Raw genomic sequence first — 22,160 nt, 5'->3', positions numbered from 1 at the left:
CGTGCATGAGCAAGTAGGCCTACAAGCCTGACTCAGTTACACCAGCTTTGTCAGGAGGAATGGGACAAAATTCACCCAAGTTATTGTCGGAAGCTTTTGGAAGGCTACCTGAAACATTTGACCTAAGTTAAACAATTTAAGGCAATGCTACCATATACTAATTGAGTGTATGTAAACTTCTGACCCACTGGGAATGTGATGAAAGAAATCAAAGCTGAAATCATTCTCTCTACTGTTATTCTGACATTTCACATTCTTAAAATAAAGTGGTGATCCTAACTTTTACAAGGATTAAATGTCAGGAATTGTGAAAAACTGAGTTTAAATGTATTTGGCTAAGGTGTATGTACATTTCCGACTTCAACTGTACCTTTGTATGCCTCCTTGTCTGTATCCCTGCAGACACAGACACAAAAGTGAGCAGTTCAGTCATCTGCTCGCAATACATATAGCCTTCAACATATTCTTATAGCCTACATACTCTTACCTCTTTGTTGATTGGTATACATTGAATTGTGTTAATTTTCTGTTTTAGAAAGATTGGCACAAATATGAAAAGATAGATGGTATCATCATGAAACAATATAAATTTAGATCATTCAAGGGACAAACCTTACAATTTTCAGTTAAGTGCCTGCCACCTGCTGTTCTTTCAAATCAAAATGTTTCAATCGGGCAGTTAGGTTCCTGCAAGAACCCCCACCAACTAAGGAGGTTCCTCGATGAACCCCACCTCGGGTTCTTGGAAGAAACCTTTGGGGGGAATTTTCAGTGCCAAGAATCCAAAGGATCTTCGAAGGACTTTGAGGATCTTAGAAGAACCCTTGTTGAACCCCTAATTTTTTTGAGTGTAGGGCGGTGCATAATTGGCCCAGCGTCATCCGGGTTTGGCCGGGGTAGGCCGTCATTGTAAATGAGAATTTGTTCTTAACTGATTTGTCTAGTTAAATAAAGGTTAAATACATTTTAAAAATATATAATATCTGCCGGAATTAATTTGGGGCGCAGGAAACCCCCCGAAGAAAAAAATAGCAGCACCCCCAAACTACTTCTGGCGGCTATGCTTTCAGTGCATGTCTGTGGTGCTGTGTGGTGTGTGCCAGTGCGAATGGGCTGTTGCCCGAGGAGAGAGAGCGTGGCATTTCAGCAGAAGTTATAACACAATGACAGACTGTCACGTTCTGACCATAGTTCTGTTGTGTTTTCCTTGTTTTAGTGTTGGTCAGGACGTGAGCTGGGTGGGCATTCTATGTTGGGTGTCTAGTTTGTCCGTTTCTATGTATGGCCTGATATGGTTCTCAATCAGAGGCAGGTGTTAGTCATTGTCTCTGATTGGGAACCATATTTAGGTAGCTTGTTTTGTGTTGGGGTTTGTGGGTGATTGTTTCCGTGTCTGTGTTTTACACCACACGGTACTGTTTTCTTTATTCACGGTACGTTTATTGTTTTGTATAGAGTGTTCAGTTTATGTGTTTAATAAACAATCATGGACACTTACCACGCCGCATATTGGTCCTCCGATCCTTCTCGCCTCTCCTCTTCAGACGAAGAGGAAAACCATTACACTAACTACATCACCAATTCGAAACATAACTGCTACAAGTTATCTCGCTAGAGAAGGACAGCTCATGATAACAGAATGGGATCAATGGAATGGAATCAACCACATGGTAACTACGTTCAATTCCATTCCATTTACTCCATTCCAGCCATTATTATCCACTGACACATATACACACAGTGCATTCGGAACTTATTCAGACCCCTTGACCTTTTCATATTTTGTTACGTTACAGCCTTATTCTGAAGTAGATTCAATGAATTGTTTTACTCATCAATCTACACACAATAACCCATAATGACATTTTTGCAAATTTATTTTAAAAAGTAATGTTTCCATTGATCATGCTTGAGATGTTTCTACAACTTGGAGTCCACCTGTTGTAAATTCAATTGACTGGACAATATTTGGAAAGGCACACACCTGCCTATATAAGGGCCCACAGTTGACAGTACCTCAGAGCAAAAACCAAGCCTTGAGGTGGAAGGAATTGTCCGTAGAGCCCCGAGACAGATGTATCGAGGCACAGATCTGAGGAAGGGTACTAAACCATTTCTGCTGCATTGAAGGTCCCCAAGAAAACAGTGGCCTCCATTATTCTTAAATGGGAGAAGTTTGGAACCACCAAAACTATTCCTGGAGCTGGCTGCCCGGGCAAACTGAGCAATCGAGGGAGAAGGGCCTTGGTCAGGGAGGTGACGAAGAACCCGATGCCCACTCTGACAGAGCTCCAGAGTTCCTCTGTGGCGAGGGGGGAACCTTCCAGAAGGACAACCATCTCCGCAGCACTCTACCAATCAGGTCTTTATGGTAGAGTGGACAGACGGAAGCCACTCCTCAGTAAAAGGCATGACAGCCTTCTTGTAATTTGCCAAAAGTCACCTAAAGAACTCTTAGACCATGAGAAACAAAATGTTCTTGTCTGATGAAACCAAGATTGAACTCTTGGCCTAAAAGCCAAGCTTCACATCTGGAGGAAATCTGGCACCATCCCTACAGTGAAGCATGGTGGTGGCAGCATCATGCTGTGGGGATGTTTTCAGTGGCAGGGACTGGGAGACTAGTCAGGATCGAAGGAAAGATGAACGGAACAAAAGTACAGAGAGACCCTTGATGAAAACCTGTTCCAGAGCGCTCAGGACCTCAGACTGGGGCGTACGTTCACCTTCCAACAGGACAACGACTCTAAGCACACAGCTAATACAGCACAAACGTGGCTATGGGACAGGTCTCTGAATGTCCTTGAGTGGCCTAGCCAGAGTCCGGACATGAACCTGATCAAACATCTCTGGAGACCTGAAAATAGCTGTGCAGCAACGGTCCCCATCCATCCTGACAGCTCTTGAAAGGATCTGCAGAGAAAATTGGGAGAAAATCCCCAAATCCCCAAGTGCAAAGCTTGTAGTTTCATCCCCAAGAATACTCAAGGCTGTAATCGCTGCCAAAGTTGCTTCAATAAACTACTGAGTAACCTGTTTTTGCTTTGTCATTATGGAGTATTGTGTGTAGATTGAGGGAAAAATACCATTTAATCAATTTTAGAATAAGGCCGTAAAGTAACAAATTATGGAAAAAGTCAAGGGTTCTGAATACTTCCCAAATGCACTGTATTTACAAAATAAATATGAGGTTTGGAAATGATGCAGACAGTTACATTGATGGAAGCCACACAATTTGCAATATTAAAGCTGATTTTCCCCACCCAATTTTTTTTTTTTGTAAATATGTTTTTAATGTTTTTTTTTTCAGCCTACATGCTGATGAGCTCTATTGCTGCTGGGTTTGGTCTACTTAGTTCATGGACTTTCCCTCTACTCAAATGGTTTTTGTTCTTTTTTAAGATTGTAATGTCTTGCTTCCTCTTTCATCTCTGCTGACACTACACATGCCAGTTCTCGTATGTGACTTAGCAGGTGTTAAATTAGGCTGCCAAATGAGAGCCAGGCAGAGCTGAGCCCAGTACTTTTGGTTATACAAATTTCACCAACAACAATATCCAATGAAAAATTGTCCAGATAAAATTTTGCTAAGCCAAAAAGCACTTTTAACCAACAGCAAAATCAGACTACCCATAGCTTACCTATTCAATTGGATCAGCTTGTGGGGGTGTGTGTGTATATATATTTTTTTTTAATTTTAAATATCAGGACCCTGTCTTCGGAGATAATTTGTAAAAATCCAAATAACTTCACAGGTCTTCATTGTAAAGGGTTTAAACACTATTTCCCATGCCATAAACAATTAATGAACATGCACCTGTGGAACGGTCGTTAAGACACTAACAGCTTACAGACTGTAGGCAATTAAGGCCACAGTTATGAAAACTTAGGACACTAAAAAGAGGCCTTTCTACGGACTCTGAAAAACACCAAAAGAAAGATGCCCAGGGTCCCTGCTCATCTGTGTGAACGTGCCTTAGGCATGCTGCAAGGAGGCATGAGGACTGCAGGGCAATGTCTGTACTGTTTATTTATTTATTTATTTTTTATTTTACCTTTATTTAACCAGGTAGGCAAGTTGAGAACAAGTTCTCATTTACAATTGCGACCTGGCCAAGATAAAGCAAAGCAGTTCGACAGATAAAACGACACAGAGTTACACATGGAGTAAAAACAAACATACAGTCAATAATGCAGTATAAACAAGTCTATATACAATGTGAGCAAATGAGGTGAGAAGGGAGGTAAAGGCAAAAAAGGCCATGATGGCAAAGTAAATACAATATAGCAAGTAAAATACTGGAATGATAGTTTTGCAATGGAAGAATGTGCAAAGTAGAAATAAAAAAATAATGGGGTGCAAAGGAGCAAAATAAATAAATAAATAAAAATTAAATACAGTTGGGAAAGAGGTAGTTGTTTGGGCTAAATTATAGGTGGGCTATGTACAGGTGCAGTAATCTGTGAGCTGCTCTGACAGTTGGTGCTTAAAGCTAGTGAGGGAGATAAGTGTTTCCAGTTTCAGAGATTTTTGTAGTTCGTTCCAGTCATTGGCAGCAGAGAACTGGAAGGAGAGGCGGCCAAAGAAAGAATTGGTTTTGGGGGTGACTAGAGAGATATACCTTCTGGAGCGTGTGCTACAGGTGGGAGATGCTATGGTGACCAGCGAGCTGAGATAAGGGGGGACTTTACCTAGCAGGGTCTTGTAGATGACATGGAGCCAGTGGGTTTGGCGACGAGTATGAAGCGAGGGCCAGCCAACGAGAGCGTACAGGTCGCAATGGTGGGTAGTATATGGGGCTTTGGTGATAAAACGGATTGCACTGTGATAGACTGCATCCAATTTGTTGAGTAGGGTATTGGAGGCTATTATGTAAATGACATCGCCAAAGTCGAGGATTGGTAGGATGGTCAGTTTTACAAGGGTATGTTTGGCAGCATGAGTGAAGGATGCTTTGTTGCGAAATAGGAAGCCAATTCTAGATTTTACTTTGGATTGGAGATGTTTGATATGGGTCTGGAAGGAGAGTTTACAGTCTAACCAGACACCTAAGTATTTGTAGTTGTCCACGTATTCTAAGTCAGAGCCGTCCAGAGTAGTGATGTTGGACAGGCGGGTAGGTGCAGGTAGCGATCGGTTGAAGGGCATGCATTTAGTTTTACTTGTATTTAAGAGCAATTGGAGGCCACGGAAGGAGAGTTGTATGGCATTGAAGCTTGCCTGGAGGGTTGTTAACACAGTGTCCAAAGAAGGGCCGGAAGTATACAGAATGGTGTCGTCTGCGTAGAGGTGGATCAGGGACTCACCAGCAGCAAGAGCGACCTCATTGATGTATACAGAGAAGAGAGTCGGTCCAAGAATTGAACCCTGTGGCACCCCCATAGAGACTGCCAGAGGTCCGGACAGCAGACCCTCCGATTTGACACACTGAACTCTATCAGAGAAGTAGTTGGTGAACCAGGCGAGGCAATCATTTGAGAAACCAAGGCTGTCGAGTCTGCCGATGAGGATATGGTGATTGACAGAGTCGAAAGCCTTGGCCAGATCAATGAATACGGCTGCACAGTAATGTTTCTTATCGATGGCGGTTAAGATATCGTTTAGGACCTTGAGCGTGGCTGAGGTGCACCCATGACCAGCTCTGAAACCAGATTGCATAGCAGAGAAGGTATGGTGAGATTCGAAATGGTCGGTAATCTGTTTGTTGACTTGGCTTTCGAAGACCTTAGAAAGGCACGGTAGGATAGATATAGGTCTGTAGCAGTTTGGGTCAAGAGTGTCCCCCCCTTTGAAGAGGGGGATGACCGCAGCTGCTTTCCAATCTTTGGGAATCTCAGACGACACGAAAGAGAGGTTGAACAGGCTAGTAATAGGGGTGGCAACAATTTCGGCAGATAATTTTAGAAAGAAAGGGTCCAGATTGTCTAGCCCGGCTGATTTGTAGGGGTCCAGATTTTGCAGCTCTTTCAGAACATCAGCTGAATGGATTTGGGAGAAGGAGAAATGGGGAAGGCTTGGGCGAGTTGCTGTTGGGGGTGCAGTGCTGTTGTCCGGGGTAGGAGTAGCCAGGTGGAAAGCATGGCCAGCCGTAGAAAAATGCTTATTGAAATTCTCAATTATGGTGGATTTATCAGTGGTGACAGTGTTTCCTATCTTCAGTGCAGTGGGCAGCTGGGAGGAGGTGTTCTTATTCTCCATGGACTTTACAGTGTCCCAGAACTTTTTTGAGTTAGTGTTGCAGGAAGCAAATTTCTGCTTGAAAAAGCTAGCCTTAGCTTTTCTAACTGCCTGTGTATAATGATTTCTAGCTTCCCTGAACAGCTGCATATCACGGGGGCTGTTCGATGCTAATGCAGAACGCCATAGGATGTTTTTGTGTTGGTTAAGGGCAGTCAGGTCTGGGGAGAACCAAGGGCTATATCTGTTCCTGGTTCTAAATTTCTTGAGTGGGGCATGTTTATTTAAGATGGTTAGGAAGGCATTTAAAAAAAATATCCAGGCATCCTCTACTGACGGGATGAGATCAATATCCTTCCAGGATACCCCGGCCAGGTCGATTAGAAAGGCCTGCTCGCAGAAGTGTTTCAGGGAGCGTTTTACAGTGATGAGTGGAGGTCGTTTGACCGCTGACCCATTACGGATGCAGGCAATGAGGCAGTGATCGCTGAGATCTTGGTTGAAGACAGCAGAGGTGTATTTAGAGGGGAAGTTGGTTAGGATGATATCTATGAGGGTGCCCGTGTTTAAGGTTTTGGGGAGGTACCTGGTAGGTTCATTGATTATTTGTGTGAGATTGAGGGCATCAAGTTTAGATTGTAGGATGGCTGGGGTGTTAAGCATGTTCCAGTTTAGGTCGCCTAGCAGCACGAACTCTGAAGATAGATGGGGGGCAATCAGTTCACATATGGTGTCCAGAGCACAGCTGGGGGCAGAGGGTGGTCTATAGCAGGCGGCAACGGTGAGAGACTTGTTTTTAGAGAGGTGGATTTTTAAAAGTAGAAGTTCAAATTGTTTGGGTACAGACCTGGATAGTAGGACAGAACTCTGCAGGCTATCTTTGCAGTAGATTGCAACACCGCCCCCTTTGGCAGTTCTATCTTGTCTGAAAATGTTGTAGTTTGGAATTAAAATGTCTGAGTTTTTGGTGGTCTTCCTAAGCCAGGATTCAGACACAGCTAGAACATCCGGGTTGGCAGAGTGTGCTAAAGCAGTGAATAGAACAAACTTAGGGAGGAGGCTTCTAATGTTAACATGCATGAAACCAAGGCTATTACGGTTACAGAAGTCGTCAAAAGAGAGACGACTGTGAGACGTCTAAGACAGCGAGACAGGACGGACAGATGATCATCCTTGCAGTGGCAGACCACGTGTAACAACACCTGCACAGGATCGGTACATGCGAACATCACATGTGCGGGACAGGTACAGGATGGCAACAACTGCCTGAGTTACACCAGGAACGCACAATCCCCCTCCATCAGTGCCCAGACTGTCCGCAATAGGCTGAGAGAGGCTGGACTGAGGGCTTGTAGGCCTGTTGTAAGGCAGGTCCTCACCAGATATCACCGGCAACAACGTCGCCTATGGGCACAAACCCACCGTCGCTGGACCAGACAGGACTGGCTAAAAGTGCTCTTCACTGATGAGTCGTGGTTTTGTCTCACCAGGTGTGATGGTCGGATTTGCGTTTATCGTCGAAGGAATGAGCGTTACACCGAGGCCTGTACTCTGAAGAGGGATCGATTTGGAGCTGGAGGGTCCGTCATGGTCTGGGGCGGTGTGTCACAGCAGGAAATCTCAATGCTGTGCGTTACAGGGAAGACATCCTCCTCCCTCGTGTGGTACCCTTCCTGCAGGCTCATCCTGACATGACCCTCCAGCATGACAATGCCACCAGCGATACTGCTCATTCTGTGCGTGATTTCCTGCAAGACAGGAATGTCAGTGTTCTGAGCACGTCTGGGACCTGTTGGATCGGAGGGTTAGAGCTAGGGCCATTCCCCCCAGTAAATGTCCAGGAACTTGCAGGTGCCTTGGTGGAAGAGTGGGGTAACATCTCACAGCAAGAACTGCCAAATCTGGTGCAGTCCATGAGGAGATGCATTGCATTACTTAATGCAACTGTATTGGCACACCAGATACTGACTGTCACTTTTGATTTTGACCCCCCCCTTTGTTCAGGGACACATTATTCAATTTCTGTTAGTCACGTCTGTGGAACTTCAGTTTATGTATCAAATTGTTGAATCTTGTTATGTTCATACAAATATTTACACGTTAAGTTTGCTGAAAATAAACGCAGTTGACAGTGAGGACATTTTTTTTGCTGAGTTTATACTTCATGTGATATGACAAGCAGGTATAGTGGCAGGTGGAAAGGCCATTTCTTCAGCGATGTCCAGTGTAGGCCTACATACAGGTTCCATGCTAGTGGCTAATGCTACTTCCAGACCAATTATGCTGATGTTATGCATTGGCCAATGAGAGTCTTTGAAGGCACCGGTTGGCCATATTGGCACTCCCCAGAAGAAGCAGTCCTCCAAAGCAGGGTTTCCCATACTTGGTCCTGGGGCCCCCTCTGGGAGCACGTTTTGGTGTTTGCCCAAGCGCTATACAGCGGATTGAAATTACCAACTCAAGCTTTGATTTTTAAAAATCAGCTGTGTAGTGCTAGCTTGGGGGGGGGGGGGGGGGGGGGGGGCTAGGACAGTTTGGGAAACCCCGGTTTAGCTCACATAATTTACAAGTATGCATTAAGGTGTTTGTAATAGAATAAACATGGCAAAACTAAATATGAATTTCTATAGCATCCAAAATAAAAACAATTACAATAGTGGGGGAATGCCAAGATGGAGGCGCGGTGGTTTCAAAACAGCAACCCTTCAGTCATCTAGTGTATATGTAAAATCATTGGTTCAGACCATAGACATTAAAACCAGGTTCAGACCATGGGTAAACAGACTTCAATGTGATTGGCTGAACACGATACCCAACATCTGGAAGAAGCATTAGCCACTAGCAAGGTGGTGAAAAATTGTGTTTTATTAAGACAGTATGCATCATTTTCCAAATTTTCACTAAAATCTATGAGGAAAACGGACACCTTTGCAGCCTAAATGGATGTTCTATGTACGAGCCGGACGCCGGAGAACACAAGTGTCTATTACCGGCTGTGCAGATTACAGTTGGACGTCAGATGACAAACGATATCAGGAATAATAGCTCCATCAGGCAGACAGTTCGGCTGCTCCTTGACAATAAACTTACTTTGAAAAGGCCCAAGCATCTATCAGTGACATCACCTAACCCCCAGCTCACCAATCCGTACCAAAGAAAAGAGAACAAGCAACATACTTAAAATCAGGAAAAGTGATTTATTCTAAGAAATGTACAGTATAGAAAATACGTTGTCTATTTCCAAAATAATCTATGTCTTAAAAACTTGTGAACATAAAACTGGAACATACGGGGCCTTTTTGATGCCGCCATGCTACGGAGGTAAATGTCTACTGCTTAAAACAACCAGACATCACATGTATATTAAAAACAAGTTAAAACATGTACAAAATGTAAAAGAGCAAATAAATATGATTCACATTTAATCCAATCTAGACATTTTACTAGTGCAGACAAACTGGATGACAGCAGAGTAGAGGCATACAGACTTCCATGTCTTGTGCAGTCAACACAATCAGAGACAACAAAGCTGCATAACAGTATCACAACCTCACAGACCATTTACAACTCCACTGTCCTTCATACATGGACAGCGCAAGTGAACACACTACCTCTGAGAAGACCTCATCTAGCTAATACTAAAAATGAAAATTCCCTAGTAAGTAAAACGGCAATACATCCTTGTACAGAATCGTGGGACACATTTTGTCTCACAGCTAGTATTTTCCTATATTCATCCCTCCTTGAGCACATTTCCTTTTAATGCCATAGATGTCTATCAATGAGGGGACTACGCTGCCAGCTCTATGCTGTCTAACACGTATTCAATAGAAACACAGGGCTCAGGTTGTCTAGACTCACCTGTGGCAGGAAGGCATGCAATCCATACAGCTGGTAAGACGAGATCATATATAAAAAGAGCCCTTTTCTGTCGTCCTCAGACATATGCCCAATCATTCACCACACCCCCTAGTGACAAAAGTAACCTTACAATCAAAGGTCTCATGGAAGGGAAGAGTATACATAGTCATGAGCTTTTGTAGCAAAGTAATACAAGGCCATGTGTGTGCTGGGGTCTGAGTGAGTGAATGACTGAGTAGAGGGACTTAGTGGATGCCAGAGGACTGGCTATGAGGTAGATTCATTTGTTGTCATCGCTATACCTGTGAGGTTCACAGGTGCAACATGGATTTAAGATGGGGAAGAGTTCAATTCACACAGATAAATTGTTGATAGACGCATCACTCGCCGATGCATGGTGGCAATGACAAAAGCTACAATATTAAAATGAAAAACAAAACCCAAACAGAAATCAAATGGGTTGACAGTAAGCAAGACCGCCATTGTCACAAAGAGGACCAAAAATAACAGAACCTTGCAAAAACAATATTGGTTTATCAGTTGTCACAAAATTAGGTTAATTAATTTGTCGCTATTCCAGTCATGTTTTCTTCTGGTGCTTCTTCTTCAAATAATTCATTAAAATACCCGTATAGAACTGTACACCCTGAGGACATATTAAGTTCATTGAATTGGGGAGGAGGAAGCACTAACGTAAAGAAATAATCACGCATGGGTGTGATTGTGGACAATCTTTACCGTTCCAAATAAAATAAACACCACAAATAAATGAGCTACAATAGGATTACCATTTTAGGTGACATTTTTCAACAAAATGTATGGAATGCAATACATGACATTGAAACAAATAAAAATAATTGGGCTGGAAGGGTGACAACATGAATATAGAAAAACAAATACATCAATTGTTGATTCCAACTCTTGTTCACTTTGTGTGTATGTGCATATGCCAACCAGCTGGGCACATGGAAGTGTGGTGAACCAACCCACAAAAGACCCCAGTTTTTGTGACAGAGGACACCTACAGTGAAGAGTTATACTTAATATATATTCATATATACACATGGTAACAAGCACCAACAAAGAATCCAAGGCCACTAAATTCCAGTAGTTGTAGACTATCCCTAGTGCATAGCAGAGAAGGCTCTCTGCAGGTCTGAAATAAAATACATTCTCATAGTGAAGGCAGTCTTGAAGGATGCATATAATTACACAGGAACAGCAAAAAAGCTGTGTTTTAGTCGAGGTGAAAATGGACAGAAAGCTCCCCTTTTCAGAACGGTTTCCTTTTTTCCGAAAGGCAATCCTCCATCATCTTCTGTCCCGTCACATGGCGGGGCTCCTGTGCTGTTCATCTATCTACATATATCGAACTCATTCACACATACATTCAACATGAAGGAAACAAAGGCAACTGCAAGGCATGTGTGTGTGTGTGTCTGTCGACAGGGTTCTGATGACGGCTTCTCTACAGTCTCAAAGTACCTCCTTTTCTACACCTGAGTCTAAAAACATTTGGAGACGAAAATGAAAAAAAAAAACACAAAGTAACACCAGTGCTCTCCCCTCTTACCACACCAGTTCCTTTTGTCCATAGAGAGGCTCTGAGAAGACCAGGCTGGAGGTCCATAGAGAGCTATAGACAAGGGGGAGAGCCTTCTCCAGACAAATCCAGTGTGTGAGAAAATAATTTAAAAAGGTCAAACAGAGCACCACAATCAGACCATGTCAATAGACCACTTAAAGCCTGCGTTTACACAGGCAACCAGCCTGCAGACAGAGAAACAGGGTCTCCAGATGTTCTTGCTGGCCAGGCCTAGAGGGAGGGACCAGCTATACAGTCTGAACTTGACTGGGAGTCCACAGGCATGAAGACAGACAGGGCCATGTCTCTGCAGAGGCAGTCTCAGTGAGGGTTCCACACAAAGCAGGCAGACATCCCCAGGGGCAAAGAACTCATTCCCTAAAGAGACTCCAATAAATGTGTCTCCATTGCCTGTATCACTCTGCACATCTCTTCTCCGAAGCAGTGGGAGCCCCACTTACTGGTGCCCTTGAACACAGACAGAGGACAGAGTCCATTTTGAACCGCTCCGCAGCAGAGAACATCATTGTTCCGACAGCAGTCACATTTAAAGTCTTAAGACAGGAGAGACACAGGCAAGCACACAGGTTGTCGTCATGGATGATATGCAGGCACCAATTTGTGTAAAGGTTTTGTTGCATTTGTCCTTTACCTGAATTGTGGAGAAAAGAAATGAAACAAGAATATCAATCATTGAAACTAGGACTGTGGCAGCCATGACATTTTGTCAGCCGGTGACTTTCAAGCAAATAACTGTCGGTCTCATAGTAATTGACCGTTAATTAACAAAAACATTTAGTATCTCCTGGCTTCCACACAGTCTGATGTGGACCTTTCGAACATATACATTTTAAAAAGTCTAACAAATCTATTTAATACAGCCTACACCATCACAATAAATCCATTATTTATTTTAGACGGGTCTAAAGAAACATGGTATGAAGAAAATGTAGTCTATTTCATACAGAGTTGTCCTTATGTTAGGCCCTGATACAGCAGACAATATTTGCTTAGAATACCGTGGCATTATTTTATAGTATGAAGAATACAATAGAAAGGATATTTTCTCCAAATGATTTGAGGGAGGGCGCACATGCAGCTATTCTGTGTTGAGCGGTTAACAAAGAAACAGGTGCCCCTATACGGTTAATTTAGAGTTATTTATGCAACTTTTGATTTTTAATACATAAGGCTGCATGATGCGACTAATGATGATCTGAAAAAGTTGCATGAAAGGCATGAGCTCTGCTTAGCTTTTTGCACAGGCTGTACACATTTCATCAGTCTCTCATTCACAATTTGACAAGCACTTGATAATGCCTTGAATTTCCTGGATGCATCCCCTTTGTGTGACCGTAATGCCCTCTAAAAGAATCCATGCCTTTTATGGCCAGTGGCCGTTGTGTCCTTGGGCGGAATATAATCATAATAATTCCCTTTCCAGGCTGCGTGCCCCTGAAGCACCTCTCATTCACCTCAAATCTTAGACAATGCCCGTCACGTGATCGGGTCCTTCTCACAGCATCCCAGGTCCTTCTCACAGTCTACAAGTGAAGACACACATTGGGGACGCAACTGCACGTGTTCTTATCAAATGCCGAGGAGCATATTGAAGACGTTGGAAGAACTGTCCATATTTACTTTTTGTCAGCCAACAAGATGAGTAGGCCTAATGAAAGCAAAAGCACTAGGCTATGTCAATCTACTATCCCCCATAGTACAAAAGTTGACCTATTCTATTGGTCAATTTGTCCTTCTGTGCGAAAAATAAATATTCCAAACATATCCCTCGACTGTCCCAGGCTGCGATAGATCCTAAATTCATACAAACACTAGCATCAAAAAACCTTTCAAAGGCAATGAGGCTAATGCAACAGATCAGAACGATTAGCTTAAAATGTTGATCAACTATTAGGCTATTTCTTCACATTATAAGTGCAGCAATGCGCACATGGCAGTAGGCTACAAGAGTGAATGTTCCAAAATCCAATCAGCGGGAAAATACCATTCTCAAAGGTGACCACAAATGCAATTATGCATATAATGCTTTTAGTATTATCTTCCCCAAACTTGAAACTCATGTGCTGCGTATGTATGCCAGGTAGGGTTTACACCCGCTGTAAATAGGATTAATGTGCTTAAGTGGCCAAATAAGATCTTTAAAATTAAGTTGTGATACAAACCGTATCAAAACATATAGGCCTATTGGCTAGGCTACATGAGGTGCGTGACTATGATTTGAAAAAGTTGAGGAGAAAAAAAGACAGGAGCTGTGTCTTGCCTTACTGTACACAAGCCGGGCATCATTCAGGTAGGCTACCGCACGGCAAGCGGTAACCGGAGTGCCAAGTTTAAGACCAAAAGGCTCCTCAACAGCTTCTACCACCAAGCCATAAGACTGCTGAACAATTAATAAAATCGCCACTGATGCCACTCATTTACATTGATGGACCCCCCCCCCATTTTGTACACTGCTGCTACTCGCTGTTAATTATCTATGCATAGGCACTTCACCCCCACCTACATGTACAAATTACCTCAACTAACCTGTACCCCCGCACACGGACTTGGTACAGGTGCCCCCTGTATATAGCCTCGATATTGTTATTCTTATTGTGTTACTTTTTATTTTAGTCTACTTGGTAAATATTTTCTTAACCAACAGTGCATTTCAAGAAGAGTTAAGGGCTTGTAAGTAAAGCATTTCACGGTAAAGTCTACACTTGTTGTATTCGGCACATGTGACAAATAAAGTTTGATTTGATTTTGATATCGATTCACACAAGTGATAATATAACATTCACAAGCGATAGGCTAATATTGGTCACCCATCAGATTGTTCTTGAATTAATCTGGTCTTTACATATACTAAATAATATGTGTGAAATTTGTTTTGATTTAAAATGGACCATTATCATGCACCTGTTGGGGCAGGGGTTCATTTTCATGCTAGGTAGGCTATACTCTTGTTGTAAAGCGAAGCAATGTGCTTAATATTAGTAAAGTTGAGAAAATACAGTAGGCCTAGCCTTTAGAAAGCTAATGGGATCCTCCTCTTCTTAATAGAGGCCATCAAAACTAAGTTCTCACACAATTGCATAGCCTATAGAAATGTTGCGCAAGATGAGCTCATGGGCTCATAAATTGTTTGATTTTCAAATTACATTTGCATTGGTGTTAGAGTGATTAGAGGGACAATAGAGTGCTGAGTACCAGGCAGTTAGCAAGTTTGGTAGTCTACTAATGACCATCAGCAGCATCAGAGCTTGGAGACAGTCACGGTTACCGTGACTAAACATGTCTCGTGACCGCCAGTTTATCAGTAATACGGTCACCGTAACAGCCCTAACTGAAACATGACGTGATTTATTGAAATATTGATTGGTGAAATCTGTTATGAATGTTTTGTAATGTTTTTAAAATGTACAACTGCCTTAATTTTGCTGGACCCCAGGAAGAGTAGCTCCTGTCTTGTCAGCAGCTAATGGGGATCCATAATAAATACTAAATACACCATTGAATAGTCACTTACCCTGCTTCTACAGAGTTGCTTAAACTCCCTGTTTACTGCTGGGACCACTGGGAGACATCATCTGCTGCCTACAAGATGACATAAGATAAAACATCAATAACCTATCTATTTTCAACCATATTTTTAGCAGGGAGTCCCCAATTGAGATCAAGGTCTCTTTTGCAAAAAAGCCCTGCAAGGGAGCCCTGCAAAGGAATGAACAATTAGAATCTTCAGCGTAGCTCTTTCTTACCCTGGGTGAAGGAAGTGTTCAGGTGCCAGGCCTCTCTGCTGGACCGTCATGCCTTGGAAGTGGCCTTCAGTCTGGGGGTGTCTGTAAATGGCCATGCGGGTCTGTCCCGGGTGAAAGGGCAGGTGCTGGGGCCGCTGCAGGGCCTCCATGAGGTGAGGGTGGGGTCTTTGGGGAGTGTAGTGTCCACTAGGAAAGCCAGGCTGGCTAGGGTATGGAGGCCGAGAAATCATGTGGGGGGGTGGGGCCCCACCCTGCTGCATCCCAGGATGCACTGCTCGGGGGTCGTACAGGAAGTTGGCCACTTGAGGCAGGGGCTGGGAACTCCAGCGGCGTGCAGCAGCGTTGTGGCTATCCAGGTCCAGGATCTCTTTAGGGCTCTCTGGCCGCTCTGAGGTCTCCTCCACCCGAGCATGCTGAGGCTTCATTGGGCTGCCAGCCTCCCTGCTCTCCTTCCCCGCCGAGCCTCCATGGAGGCCCTCGGGCAGGAGACTTGGGGACATCAAGCTGACACCGGAGCCCTCAGAGCCCAGGGGGGAGCCCATGCTGCTGCCCTCTTTCAGGCACCCATTGACCTTGGCACTGGCTGCAGGCAGGTAGGTGTTGGAGGGCATGGGGTGGCGAGGCTGGTATTGCTGCTGCCTATGCCACTCCTCAGGTGGGTAGCCCCCCCGGCTGTTGCCCTGGGGCTGGGGGTATAAGTGTTGCTGCTGGTACTGGGGGTACATGTTGGTGTGGCCCTGGAGATGCTGCTGCTGGGCCATGTGGTATGGATAGGAAGCTCCTTGCTGGTGGTAGGTGGGGTAGCCGGCAGGGTTATGGTTTGGGTTCATGGTCTGGGGCATAGCTTGGTTTGGGTAAGGTTGCCGATTTGAAGGGGGCATGGGCCTGCCCATAGGTTGACCATAGTGTGGATGTGTTGGGCTGCCCACGGTTCCAGCAACCTGGCCCGGAGAGTGGGGAGGCATGGCTGGGATGTGACCAGGTGCTGGTCCCCTTGGCCCCAGACTGCCCTGGTTACCAAACTGTGTCTGTTGCACATTGGGACTGAACGACTGTTGTTTATAGATGCTGTTGGGAGGTCCAGACTTCATCATGCTGGGGTTACCAGAGCTGCCTCCAGAATCCCTTCTGCTAGTGGGCTCGCTGGGCCTCTGGTCTCCATGGTCGGCTGGGCTGGGCTGGGGAGGCAGCTGGGACACAGGGTGGCTGGGGGGCAGGGAGGTGAAAGGGGCTGGCTGTGGTGGACCAGGGCCAGGCTGGGCCCCTTTGGGGGCGCATTTTGGCATTCCATGCATGGGGCTTGGCTGTGGACCACGTTGAAGGGGATTCTGAGCCACATGTGGAGGTGTGTTCTGAGGGTTTTGGGATCCTTGCTGTGGGGCTTTCTGACTGATATGTTGAAGGATGTTTTGTTGCTGTGCATTCTGGATCATGTGTTGATGGGCGTTCTTAGGGTGAGGGGCATTCTCTGGGATTTGCCGAGTGGGGATCTGGGTTATATGCTGTGGAGCATTCTGGGAGTGTGGAGAGTTCTGGGAGGGAGGTGAATTGTGGGGGTGTGGAGGAGGAACAATGGAAGGGTTGTTCTGTTGAGTGGGAGTCTGGCAGACAGACTGTCCTTTTCTCTCCCCCTCCTGGTTGCCGGTTGTCTCTGAGCTCTGTGGGTGTCCCGGCCCAGACAGAGCCTGCTCCCCGGTCCCGCTACCCCTCTCCTGTGATCTGCCCAAGTTTGGAGCCGAGGGGCTCTGCATGCCCCCAGTGGGGTGACTGGGAGGCTCTGTGGAACGATCCTGATCAGACTGGACGGGGGTTATCCGCGTTCCTGCATGGTTGTTGTTGGTCGTTTTGTGATCTGATGTGAACTCTGTTAGGACAGAGAATATAGAGGAAGGATGTTACAGTGAACACAAAGGATCCATTTGTTGAACATCTGAGTTTATGCCTCTACAGATGAAAAGTAATAGAACATGTTCTCCAAGACACAGACTCAAACTTAACACCATCTTTGATTATATTTGTTCAAGAAATGTTTAGGGTTTGTCCTTTAAATAAAACATCTTCTTGCTAGTGTAGCTGCAGTGTGATGACATGTCATCTCAGTTCCACCCTCAAAGCAAGCCGCGAGACTTCATTGAAGTGATGAATACTTAGTCACTTACTGTGAAAAATTATTAACATCACATTGCAAAGAGACAGTTTGCTTATGAAATATAGTCAGAACTCCAGACAAGTCTGAATATAATTTTTTGGGGAGGTAGACGAGGATCCAAGTTGATTTTCATAAAGCTTAGAGGGAGAGTTGTAAAGCAAAGAAGATCATTCCTACCTTTGGGCTGCATGTCTGCGTGATGGGCAGGCTGGCTATCTGGACCATCGTCTCTGGCAGGACGCAGCAGGTGAATTTCAGGGGGAGGTGGGTGCTGCGAGGGCTGAGCTTGAGTTGGTGCGCTGCCAACTCCCTGTGGGGGCTGCTGCTGAAGGTTGCCCATGAGCTGGTGCGAGGAGCCAGCAGGGAGTCCGGTGGAGGAAGCAGACAGCTGCTGCAGGGCAATCATCTCTGGGCTCTCCAGCATGGAGGCCAGACGCTGCCGTGAGTCCTGATGAGGCATGGGAGGCCGCAGGGCCATGGGCCCCGGGGAGGTGCTGATGCCACAGGGCATCCTGTACTGGCTATTTGGGGGTGGGGGGTACCCTCCAGGGCCACCAGGCTGCTCTAGCCAGGGTTTGGGGCCCATGGGACGTGGACCCCCATGAAAATAGGGGTGCTGCTGGTGGTTAGCCATATTCTGCTCCTGCATCCCAGGTCCACTGGGCCTCTGCTGGCCTTGGTGGTTCATCCCTGACCACATGCTAGGAGGCACGCCCATGCCTGGACGAAAGGCAGGGTAGTTGTGTTGTGGTGGGACGTCAGGCCCGGGGTAACGGTTCCCACCGGGGTGCATGGGGTGGCCGTCGGTGCGCTGGCGGGACGGGTACATGTTGCCTTCGGGCGTGGGGGTGCAGAGGCCCCCAGACTGGAGGGCCACAGGGCGTGGGCCCAGTGAGGGGCCGTGGGTGGGACCCATGTAGGGGTGCTGCTGCTGGTGGTGCTGGGGATGGAGAGGCCGGCCATCAGGCCCCACCTGGTATCTAGGGCCAATGTGGTGACCATCCCCCAGGTGTGGCTGGAATACAAGGATGTCTATCAGTATGTCTGCATAGCAGCAAATATAACCAACCAACGGTGACAGAGCAGTAACACACAAAATAGTGTTCAGTTTGAGCACACTGTGAGCAGAGCAGATAAGATAATTCCTCATCAGATATGTGAAAACTCCATGGGATCGTTTTCTTAGCTGATCTCACCTGCATGTTGTAATGTTGAGGCATGTGGTGAGCATTGGGGTCTCCAGGCCGGGGCATGTGTCCCTGTCCAGGGTGAGGGTAGGCGTAGCAGGGGTCCATGGCCATCCTCTGACCATACATGTGGGGACCAGGGGGGTGCTGGAGCTGCTGCAGAATGGATGACAGTTCAATATATCATGTCTAAAATGTCATGCATTTATCTGTCCTTATCTAAAATTACTCTTTAACTGTTTTTCTCTTTATTAACTCCTACTGAAGTACTAAAGCACTATCTCCTATGTGAAATATTGTTTGACATGCCTGGCCTCCCTTTAAGCCTAAAAAGAACTACATATCAAATAAGCGTTCCTAGCTACCTGCTGTGCTGGGTGGTATAGATTCCCAGGGTGGGGTTGTCCATGTGGCATGCTGTGGGGGTGTGGGTGTCTGTTGGCCCAGTGGGTGGGAGGGGGAGGCTGGGCCACCTTGTTCCCCTCCTCCATGGCGGTGCTGCCCTTGCCCCCTGGATGTGTCCGTTTGCGCGAGGCATGCTCAGTGGCTCGGCCCAAGCGCTCTGGCCCCGCCTGTTTGGGGCCTTTGCTCCGCCTCTTCTCCTTGCGGTCTTTCTCACGGTCCTCACCACACACGTGGAACTCTTCGTCCGTGTCACCGTCCTCCGACGGCAAGTGCTTGAGCAGGGCTCGGCTGAAACAGCGCTCCAGGGACTCCGCCATGATGCTGTACTCTGCCGAAAAACACAGACAGGCACACAGGGCTCATTCATCTGGCCAGTTAAACACAGACACATATATCAGAGTATCATCTGAATGCCATTGCATAGACACACCCCAGCATTGGGCGACAGGCTGACCAGCCCAGAGGGCCGTAGTGTGGTTGACCCCTGGCCCCAGTGCCTCTCCCTGGGGAGAGCATTCAGACAGATGGATGACTCCAGACAGGGGGCTTAGCTAGGGGCTGGAATGTCTCTCTGGCAGGCAGGCAGGCAGGCAGGCAGGCAGGCAGGCAGGCAGGCAGGCAGGCAGGCAGGGTCTGGTGCACTGGAGCACAACTCAATCCCTCCCCATTCATCACTGTCAAATCTGTTAAGGCCAGAGCCACATTACAGCCCAGCTCTCCCCCAAAATTCTCTCCTCCTCCACTTAATCAAATTGATCTATTTCACATTCATAATTGAAGTCCAATGTCAATCCCAAAAAACGTTTTTCACATGCTAGAGGCATTTGAGGGACATCATGCGTGAGGTTAAGGTCAAAATGAAGTGTGTGTATTTACCACTGTCTTCCCCATTGTACTCCATGCAATTCTCAAACATGAGCTTCACATCAGACACAAACTCCTCCTTGGCGATGTACTCCCCTTCATTCAGCTTCCTCTCGATGGTGGACAGGTCCATCGGAGTCTGAGGAGAAATCAGGGCTAACGTAAATTGCTACTTGTGGAATGGATGACATCAAATTTAAATGTAACCGAGGCATCTAACCTTCATTTGACAAAGTTTGGACCCGTCTTTTTCACTGTGATTACTCACCTGAATGATCTCATTATAGTTGGGGGCATAGGATTCATCCACAGGCTCCAAGAAAGGCCAGGAGTCTTTGTGGGCTTTCAGGGCCTCCAACACTGTGGAGAACAGTTGTAGTCAGAATAGAGGCACCCTCCTGGCTAACTGTCCAGAAGAATCTGCAGCAGGTCAATATGCTTCACACATACAGATCTGATACAATGATGATTGCATAGACGACAGGGCATATTATTTTACTTTACCTTTGTACAACGCTGTATAATCATCATCAATTTCATAGCTGCAATAAAAGATTGAACATTTTCAAAACAAATCCACACTCTCCATAAATGACCGGTACTCTAGTGTTGAGTGGTAGTGTGCTCTTACAACGCTTTCGTCCTGCGGGCACGTTGGATGGGTGAGTGGGGCTCCAGGTGCAGCAGTTCGGGGGGCAGGTCCTTCCCTTGGGATATCAACCAGGCCTTCTCCTCACGCAGCTTCCGCCGCCGCGCTCGCTCTAGGGGACACAGCAGAACATGGGAACCACAATGAATTACACACAACAGCATAAAGAATAGTGCACCAACGCTAGTGGTACTTCCTAGCCTCCTTACAGTTTCAAGGGCACTTGTTGCCCATCCGGCCATCTGCTGGTTCGCAGAGTCCATAAAAACCAGGCATAACATCACGAGAGACTGAAGGAGTTTGGGGAAGAGTGATTCATCAACCATCTTCTTGCAGGCATAGCTGATCAAAAGATGAGACAAAGCAATATGTGCTCCTCTATCTTTCAACATGAAAGGCCGCCCCCTGCTGTGCGGATTAAAAGATGGAGGGTTGAGGCTCCGATCCACCAGAGACCAGGCAGCTCAGCCGGTCCTGCTGTTCATCTATAATACATTCATGAGGGTCGTTCAGCAGTTAATTAACCGTTGACAGATGACATCAGACAGAGGAAGAGACTCCTGTGATTCAAAGGGCTCAACATTCCCACTCTTAGCCCAATGCGGCACAGATGTAGGATCTTAAATTTGATGACTTATGCTACTCAGAATTTTCCTGCACCGCAAGAAATGCAGATGCAGATGAGCTCTTGATGTACATAAATAGTCTGAAAAGCCACAGTAACACACTGTTACATGCGGACCACACCGCCCGTGCATGTTGATTTTGTCCACCCACACCAGACGCGATCATGACACGCAGGTAGAAATATCAAAATGAGAACCAACTATATATATATTTGGGGACAGGTCGAAAAGCATGAAATATTTATGGCAATTTAGCAAGCTAGCTTGTGTTGATAGCTAATTTGTATTGGGATATAAACATTGGGTTGTTATTGTACTGTAAATGCACAAGTTCCTCTACTCTGACAAGTAATCCACAGATAAAAGGGTACAACAAGTACGTATCTAGTAGTTGCTCCTCCTGACTTCATATGCTGGTTGGCAACCAACTTTAAGGTGCATTATCACCACCAACTGGACTGGAGTGTGGATCTTTCAATCACCCACGTAGGTATATGCTCCTAAAAACCAATGAGATTAGAGGCAGGACTTGCAGCACGTCAAGTGTCACAAATAGAACTAAATTATATTTTACCACAGGCTACAAAGATGCTCGTTGACGCGGGTGCAATGATTGAATAACGTGCGTGTACATTTATTTTGCAACACCCGCGCACGCGAGCGGTGTGGTCAGCATGTTATATTAATTAAGAGTAGTAGTACTTTTCATGTAGCTTACTTTTAGCCAGCTAATAACCTAACTACCGATCAAGCAACATTATGGACTAAATGTTAAAATCCTGTTGCTGCAGGATTATTTTGCTGTGACAATATAGGACAAATTAAGATCCTACCTCGGTATAATTCACAACCAGGGGCAGTGGCAACGGTACCGGCAATAAAAATGCAGAGG

General features: G+C 45.8%; 1 protein-coding gene across 2 annotated transcripts in view; it reads right to left on the bottom strand.

The window, feature by feature from the left end:
* Nucleotides 1-9,355: 9,355 nt before the first annotated feature.
* The window catches only part of LOC109867119 (cat eye syndrome critical region protein 2), a 51,579-nt gene continuing 38,774 nt past the window's right edge, over nt 9,356-22,160 (bottom strand). For both annotated transcript variants that reach the window (XM_020456045.2, XM_031801699.1), the window contains 10 exons: nt 20,625-20,754; nt 20,498-20,535; nt 20,262-20,353; nt 20,006-20,132; nt 19,090-19,457; nt 18,734-18,880; nt 17,715-18,552; nt 15,389-17,252; nt 15,157-15,224; nt 9,356-12,276 (listed from right to left, as the gene is read on the bottom strand). In XM_020456045.2, the coding sequence (XP_020311634.1) occupies nt 15,176-15,224; nt 15,389-17,252; nt 17,715-18,552; nt 18,734-18,880; nt 19,090-19,457; nt 20,006-20,132; nt 20,262-20,353; nt 20,498-20,535; nt 20,625-20,754 (3,653 nt within the window). In that variant the 3' untranslated portion in view covers nt 9,356-12,276; nt 15,157-15,175. The remainder of the gene's footprint in view (nt 12,277-15,156; nt 15,225-15,388; nt 17,253-17,714; nt 18,553-18,733; nt 18,881-19,089; nt 19,458-20,005; nt 20,133-20,261; nt 20,354-20,497; nt 20,536-20,624; nt 20,755-22,160) is intronic.

This window comes from Oncorhynchus kisutch, linkage group LG22 (assembly GCF_002021735.2).
Source record: "Oncorhynchus kisutch isolate 150728-3 linkage group LG22, Okis_V2, whole genome shotgun sequence".
Lineage (NCBI taxonomy): Eukaryota > Metazoa > Chordata > Actinopteri > Salmoniformes > Salmonidae > Oncorhynchus > Oncorhynchus kisutch.
This window is presented reverse-complemented; position numbering and strand designations above follow the sequence as displayed.